Genomic DNA, 8,008 nt, shown 5'->3' with positions numbered 1-8,008 from the left:
CAAAAATAAAAATTTAGAATTTAAACAGGTGGCTTGATGATTAATTCAAATAACATTAATCACTGCATTACAATTGTATATTTACTTCATTCTCTTTTGTTTGACATTTTAATATATTTTAAAAAATATATCCTTAATTAATTAATGCATGAATTTTAAAAGAATAATAAAAAAGATAATCAATATAACAATTAATGAGTAATTATTATAATTATTTTTAAACATTTAAAATTAAATTTTAAAAAATTGGTTAACAATCTAATTTTTAATTTATGTCACAGCTTTAAATAATAAATAAAAAACATGAGTCATAATAGAATTTTTATCATTGTGTAATTAAAAGAATATCAATAACATTTTAAAAATGTCTGTTTGAAAAGATTAATAAATAATTTATAAAATATATCATCTTAATTTAATCTATCTTAAAAAACTTAAAACACATCATTATTATGATATCTTTTTTATTTTAAATGCATTATTTTATTATATATTTCATTCTTATTTTTATCAATTTAAATAATATTTTATTTTTTAAATTTTTATTTTATTTTTTTAATTCTACTGTCCAAACAAAACTACATTTGTTTTGTTTTTTAAACTTGATTGTTTACCTTTATTTTTTAAAATAATTATTTTTATTTCTATTTTTTAATAAAATATATTTAATTTTTTTTGAAATTATTTTTTATTTTTTAAATTAGAACAAAATTTATTTATACTGATATAAATTTAATTTTTACATTTAATTTAAGCTTTTAATTTAATTTATGTCAAACAGTCAAGTAAAATAATAAATTATAATATATTATATATAAGTTAAATGAAAAGTTAATATTAAGTATAAAAAATTTTGGACTTACATTAATATAACATATTTTTTTCTCTTAGATTTATTTAGAGAAATATACAAAATAATTATTAAAGAAATTTAAAATTAAATACACTTTAAAACTGACTTGATTAATTAGTAAATCTAAGGTTAACCTTCACGTAATCAAGTGAGTTAAAAACTGCAATAAACAAATTATAAACATTAATTTAATATAAAAATTATAATCAATAACATTAAAATGTTTAAAATTGAAAATTATTTAAATCAAAATTTAAACACGGTGAGAGTTGAAGTTCGTAATGAATTCTTATGAAGAAATTAACAAATTACTTGGCGAGTTAAACAGGCTCACGTACCAATTTAGTATATTAATTACGTTTTTCCTTTTTTAATCACCTTTGTATAGCCACTTGACCACTGAATAATATACTAATTACCCTTCTATGGCACAATCCTCAAGTCCAAATCAAGAGAAAAAGAAAAAGAAAAAAAACTCAACTAAGCCGATAGTTTCCTTCAACAAGACGGTGACCTTCACGAAGAGAAAGAAAGAGCAAGGAAAATATCTACCCCTTTTGCAATATCGGTGACCGGTAACCGGACCAACCAGTCCGCACCATGAGAGAGAAAATGTTTATATATTCCTTCCCTCTTAAAACGGGTCTCAAAGTGAAACAAAGTGCTTCTTCACACTTCTCATCTCTCTCTCTCTCTCTCTTCAATGGAATCCAATAGTCGGCGACGCTTTCACTCTCTCCGGCGACGATGAACTCATCGCCGGGGGAATGAGTTCGTGTTGCTTCCTTCTCAGTCCGCGTTCCGTGAGTTTCTTCCTCTAACTACTCCGTTTTCCCGTCGCCGGAAAACTTAGCCGGCGTTCTCATACAAACTGAGCGAACTCGTTATTCTCTTTTCTACGTTATTTTTCTACTTCTATATTTTTCTAGAAACTTCGTCAACTTTTTTTCTTACATTACCTCTTTTGTTCGGTTGTTTCCGATCGGATCCATTTTCGCCGTCGGAAACAGAGTCGCCGGCGAGTTTAAAGCGAAGTTAGTTGAATAAGCTATAGTTAACGTTGGTAAACATCTAAAACTATAAATAGAATAGAAGAATTTAAGAGTTAAGTTTAGTTGAACATAAGAGCGCTATGTTAGATCTTAATCTCAATGCGGAGTCGACCGATTCGACTCAGAACGGCGGCTCGCCGTTTCTGTTGAAGAACTTTCCAGAAGGTTCGTGGAATCAAATGGCGGAGTCAGGGACCTCGAATTCCTCCGTCGTCAATGCGGACGGGTCTAGTAACGGTGGAGGCGACGAGGACTCGTGCTCTACACGCGCTGATGACGTGTTCACCTTCAATTTCAATATTCTTAAAGTGGAAGGGGGGAACGACGTTGTAACGAAGGAACTGTTCCCGGTGAGTGGAGGAGTTAAAGGAAGAGATGAAGGTGGGTCCGGGAATTGGCAGGGGAAAGCTACGACGTCGTTTCCGACGAGGAATGGCCTCGCGGATCTTTCGTTTGATCGCGAGGTGAAGATGGTTCAGCCTCAGCCTCAGCAACCAGCCAAGAAGAGTAGGAGGGGACCAAGGTCTCGGAGCTCGCAATACAGAGGGGTTACCTTTTACAGGCGGACCGGAAGATGGGAATCGCATATCTGGTTCGTGATTTTTGTAGCAATATGAAGTTATTTTTGGTTTTGCTTTTGTTGCGTTTTACCTTTCAGGTCTTTCGGTTGCTTTGGTTGATTATTACTGGGAAGGGAATATGTGTTTGTATGAATTTTATTTTTGGTAATAACTTGGTTGAATTGCATCTGACTTTTGTTTTTGGTCGTATTTTTGTAATTATTTGGTGTAGGGATTGCGGGAAACAAGTCTATTTGGGTATGAATTTTTAATTTATGAATTTCAGTTTTTCTTTTGGGGTACATAGTTTCAATACTATTTTAAAGCATGTTATATGGATTACTATTTTAAGCATCTTTTGACGAAATTGGTATTTGTGCTTGTAGGTGGATTTGACACAGCTCATGCTGCTGCTAGGTAGAATTTTTCCCAAGTTTTTGTTTTCTTTGTCGAAATTTTGACTTTATGAACTGGTCCGTTGTTTTGATTTTTGAGGATTTGATTCTTGTGCTTCTTGATTGACTTGGAATTTTTTTGTTTAGAGCCTATGATCGAGCTGCTATTAAATTCAGGGGTGTTGATGCTGACATCAATTTCAATCTAAGTGATTACGAGGATGATCTTAAACAGGTTAGGAAACTCGAGCACTTGGTGAACATGAAACTAGAAGGTGTATAGGATTTGATTTTCACGGTTATCTTATTGATGGGCAGATGAAGAATTTATCCAAGGAGGAATTTGTGCATATACTCCGCCGCCAAAGTACTGGTTTCTCTAGAGGAAGTTCTAAATACCGTGGAGTAACGCTCCACAAATGTGGTCGGTGGGAAGCTCGAATGGGACAATTCCTTGGCAAAAAGTGAGGACCTATTTTTGTTTCGACTGAAGTAGTTATAAACTATGCGTATTATATATTATGAATTCATGTACATATTGGCCTGCAAAGCGAATTAATTGGTTTCAGCTTAGTTCTCAATGCATCTTTGCTATGCCTTTTTCGTGTTAGAAACATGTCTAAGAAAATAAGATGCATGTTTTCACAGAAACGATTGGCAAAGGTATTTTGGTTATAGAGATTGCAATGATTTCATGCAGGTATATATATCTTGGGTTATTCGACAGCGAAGTAGAAGCTGCAAGGTCCTAATGATACATGAATTACATTTCTACCTGCTCTTAATTTATTACCCTGAATTATCAAGCTCATTAGGGTTCCATCCAACACGTATCTCCCTTTTGATTTTCTGGAAATCAGGGCTTATGACAAGGCAGCTATCAAATGCAATGGAAGGGAAGCAGTGACTAACTTTGAGCCTAGTACATACGAAGGAGAGATGAAGTCTGCAGTCATTAATGAAGGTAATACTTCATAGCAAAGATCATTTTTTATTTTTGATTTCCAAATGATTTTCAGAATAAAAAAAGTTCCCTCTTGGAAATCTGGTTTATATTATTTTCAACGCAGGTGGCAGTCAGAATCTTGATCTCAATTTGGGCATAGCAACTCCAGGACCTGTTCCCAAAGAAAATTGGGGGCAACCTCAGTTCCCCTCCGTCCCTTACAACATGCACGGTGGAAGATATTCTAGGGTATAATTGTACTTTGCATTTTCTTTTATTTTAGGTTTCTTCTAAATTATGCAGAACGAAGGTTGATGGCACTCTTGATGCTCTCAAGATAGTTCAGTAAAACTCTGCATATCGTATAATGATTGTTGAGGATATATTTATCTAGAAGCAGAGCTTTTGTAGCCCTTTTTTGTTCACTTGTAGCCAATTACAACCTGTTTTCCTTTGATGTCATTGATTTTTTATATAGATTTGGTCTTTGGTATTGTTTTTGTTAAATCTGAAATGTTGTACTGTGTGTTGATAATTGATTGGGTTCTCTCTTTATTTGCAGATGGAAACCAATGTTAATTCAGGAATAGGTAATCCATTTCTGAAAAGGCTGGTTGTAACTGAAGAGCGTCCTTCTGTATGGAATGGCATGTATCCTAGTTTCTTTCCCAACGAGGTAATCCATCTGGAGTTGATTACTTGTTTCTTTATCGAGTAACTCATTTAAAGCCTTGACAATTATTTCCTTGTTAGTGTCTTCATTAGAACACTGAAGAATGCTTGACTTTAAATGTGATATTTAACAGCAAAATTTGATTTTTATGTTCATGGAGTTACTAATAAGTTTATATGAGCTTTTGGTGCAATTTTTGTAGTGAAGTGATTGTTGGTATTATGTTATATATTTGATATTTGTTCCATGTCATTCAATATTTTAAGAAATGAGTTGGTGCAAATTGTGTTTCAAAAGCATTATTTGGAATGATCAGTCCATGAATACATCATGATAATGCATATATATATATATATATATCATATTCAATGCAATGGTCATATATTAATAATAAGATGAATATGGAGTATGGCTAGAGTTTGAAAGCAAAGCATATCACGGCATTGTGATAACATTTGCACTGAACGTTCCACTACCATTTTATTTTTGTTGCCTATCTAGAGGTTCTGAGTGACGCAACATCGAGCATTGAGCTTTTGAGTGTAAACAATTATATGATGGCATTTTTGCTTGTATGTGAAAATCTCTTTAAGACTGTAAAAGATTATTAATATTTTTAGCAGGAAAGAGCAGAGAGAATCGGCATTGATCCTTCAAAAGGACTTCCCAATTGGGCGTGGCAAACACATGGCCAAGTCACTGCTAGCCCATTATCACCGTTCTCTGCTGCAGCATCATCAGGATTCTCAAATTCAGCTACCTTTCCATCGACTACCATGTTTCCAACAGGATCTATGAACTCAATTGGGCAGAGTCTCTGTTTTACTTCATCCAGCTCACCTAGCAGCAATGCATCTCAAAATTATTACCACGTTAAGCCCCCACAGGGACCACCCTAGCTGATCTTGTACTACAGATTAAAGGCAAACCATAAGAAGTGTTTGCTTTCAGAATTCTTTGTATAATTCAGTCACTGATTGGTGTATACTTGGATTTGACACCTGATTGATACCTTTGCTTAAACCGTTATGCCCCGTGTTTGGATAAATCATCTTTGAAGGAATGCTATTCTTTGGGTGCACTAGTACTACGATGTGCTATTTTCCTCAAATTTTTTGACAGTCAAAATTCATGGTATATGCTCACCAATCTTGAGATTTTAGGTCCTGATAATTATGGGAGGAAAAAAAAAAGACCATTTCATTTTATATTTTTCCATTGTAGGACTCTAACTGATTTTTCTATATAAACCATCTTATTCTCTTTTGTTTAAGATTTGGTTGTAAAAAGCAATGCTTAATATTTTCCATGACATTTGGGATCCCTTCACCTAGTATCTGAACAAATAAGCAAAGAAGATTAATAGGATTACATCATTTGCTCCCGTTTCCCTAATAACGGTTAAATAAGTTTCTTTTGTCCGCAAGAACGAAAACACTATATTTTGATCAAGAAATGCTACGATTTTTTTTTTTTTTTTATATTTCCTTACCTTCAGAACTGTTTTGGCAATTATTTGTTATTAATTTGGACATAAAACACGCAATCACTATCTATATCTATTTATCATTCTTCATCTGTATCTCTTTTTTTTTTTCTATCGTGTCATATATCACCTCTCATAATTATTTTTCTCTCCTCTCTTTCTCTGTCTTTCTGCGTGTAAACACGTAAGGAGATGTATATGAACTATTTTTCTTTGGTTATTGGGTGATGGTGATACTTACCGACCCGTCATATCAAAATGAAAAGAAGAAAGTATAGAAAATTGAACTCTGATGATTAGTGAGCCACCCCATAACTTGGTAGCAATGGGGATCGGCCTCGTCCAATGACAACGTCAATGAGTGGCAAGTGTCACGTTACACTTGTCACGTTACTGAATTGGAAACAGAGCAGCTTCCTTCAAAGTTGATAACAATTAGATGAGCGCGGAGCAGGCCAAACCTATGGAATTGGAAGTAACTATTCACGTTCATATGGCATCCCTGTTTTCTTGTACCGTCAGAACAATGATCAATGAATGAGAAAGAGCCTGTCCTTTTGGGCCTGTGGGTAACAGGTGTTAAGGTGTTTGAGGAGAGGGGAATGTTAGGTTTCGACCCCGCAAGCCTGAGCTATGCCGAGGGAGGCTGGTCCATTAGGCGACTTGTCAGAATAGAGTTGTTGTGTGTTTATGAGGTGGGGGACCAACCCTTAATAATGTCTTCTTCCTCCACTCATGCCCCAGAGAAAAATAGACTTCCTTTTTAGCAATTTTCACAAAGAAACATACCTATCTAGCTCATTTTTCAGCTTCAAGTTACATTCTAGCGAGGGACATTAAACTCTATCCATTACTGTCCATCCCCAGTCCACGGTTTTGCATGTGACTATTTTTCTCATCTTAAGATATCACAGGAAAGCGACTTTAGTCTTAACTCTACACTGTACCGATTTCAAATGAGTATCAATAATATATTTTTTATACTAATTATTATAAAAATTAACGATTATTACTGTTATAATAATTTATTAATGGATAATACTGTAAAAAAAAAATTACACTATAGTTGTATTAACATTAAATTTTTATCAAATTATAATGAAAATCAATAGCTATTAAAAAATTATCTATTTCATTTCTTTAAATTATTCTCAACGCCAAAAGTGTGTGCGCCTACAAAAGATCAATGCAAACCTACCATTAATATGCTGTATGCAGAGTGAATTTCCTGATTTTTTTAATAAGGAGATGCATAATTTCTTTTAGGAGGAATATAAAAAGTTAACAAATAAAATATGATTCATGGTCATTCATATATGAATGGATATGTTCTCGTTGTGAGCATCTATCCAAATTGTGACCATATTCCACTATTCTCCCACTTCCTCGATCTCCATGCTCGCTGTTCTGGCTGCTGCTAACCTAAGCTAACAAATCATGTCATTTTCATGAATGGCAAATTCATTTTGCACCACAAGTTTATCTTGTTTTTAATCATTTAAGAAACCTTATTTAATAGTTGTGCATAGATTGTAATATTTGCTTAGATTCTTGTCATATCATCGTCTTCCATCCTCCTCTTTTATTGCCCGCAGTGTCGTAGAGTAGGAACTTTTTAGTGGGTGAGTTGCATTAAGAGTCAATCTTAATCAATTCCTCACATTATTTGCATATCATAAAATTATGTAATTTTCCCCCCGTCCAAGCTATTCACTTATGACTTTCAATACTGAGCTGAATAGGAAACAAACAAATGTAATGAACAGTTGTGTAAGAATAACCATAAGAAAGAAAAGTAGACATAAACATGATACGTCTTTGTTCGAATAATTTATTGCAAAAAGTATCTTTGGGAATTAAATTTTAAAGAAAAAAAGGACGAGAAGTGAATTTTTATTTTTAAAATAATAAATGATATAATATTTATAAAATTACTTAAAGATTAGTGTATTAAATTTATGTTGATTAATTATTTTATTTTAAAATTTTATCAACTTAGAAAATATTTATTAAAAATAAAAAAATTATCCTCTTTCTTTTCTT

At 33.2% G+C, this 8,008-nt stretch overlaps 1 protein-coding gene across 5 annotated transcripts; it reads left to right on the top strand.

Annotated features, from left to right (window-relative positions):
• The first annotated feature begins 1,501 nt into the window (after nucleotides 1–1,501).
• On the top strand, nucleotides 1,502–5,853 carry LOC113857926 (ethylene-responsive transcription factor RAP2-7). 5 transcript variants are annotated; one of them, XM_027490237.1, is made up of 10 exons: nucleotides 1,502–2,497; nucleotides 2,698–2,723; nucleotides 2,852–2,882; nucleotides 3,008–3,095; nucleotides 3,179–3,324; nucleotides 3,561–3,605; nucleotides 3,721–3,824; nucleotides 3,931–4,055; nucleotides 4,369–4,482; nucleotides 5,100–5,812. In XM_027490237.1, the coding sequence occupies exons 1-10, from the start codon at nucleotides 1,986–1,988 to the stop codon at nucleotides 5,376–5,378; spliced, it is 1,470 nt and encodes a 489-aa protein (XP_027346038.1). In that variant the 5' UTR covers nucleotides 1,502–1,985; the 3' UTR covers nucleotides 5,379–5,812. The 5 variants fall into 5 exon arrangements, with proteins under 5 accessions (XP_027346038.1, XP_027346039.1, XP_027346041.1 ...); XM_027490238.1 differs by having other exon boundaries at nucleotides 5,103–5,805; XM_027490240.1 differs by lacking the exon at nucleotides 3,561–3,605 and having other exon boundaries at nucleotides 5,103–5,853.
• Nucleotides 5,854–8,008: the final 2,155 nt, after the last annotated feature.

Source organism: Abrus precatorius, unplaced genomic scaffold (genome assembly GCF_003935025.1).
Source record: "Abrus precatorius isolate BTA unplaced genomic scaffold, Abrus_2018 Scaffold2, whole genome shotgun sequence".
Lineage (NCBI taxonomy): Eukaryota > Viridiplantae > Streptophyta > Magnoliopsida > Fabales > Fabaceae > Abrus > Abrus precatorius.
The sequence above is the reverse complement of the archived record's forward strand: the minus strand, read 5'-3'. Positions and strand labels throughout refer to the sequence as shown.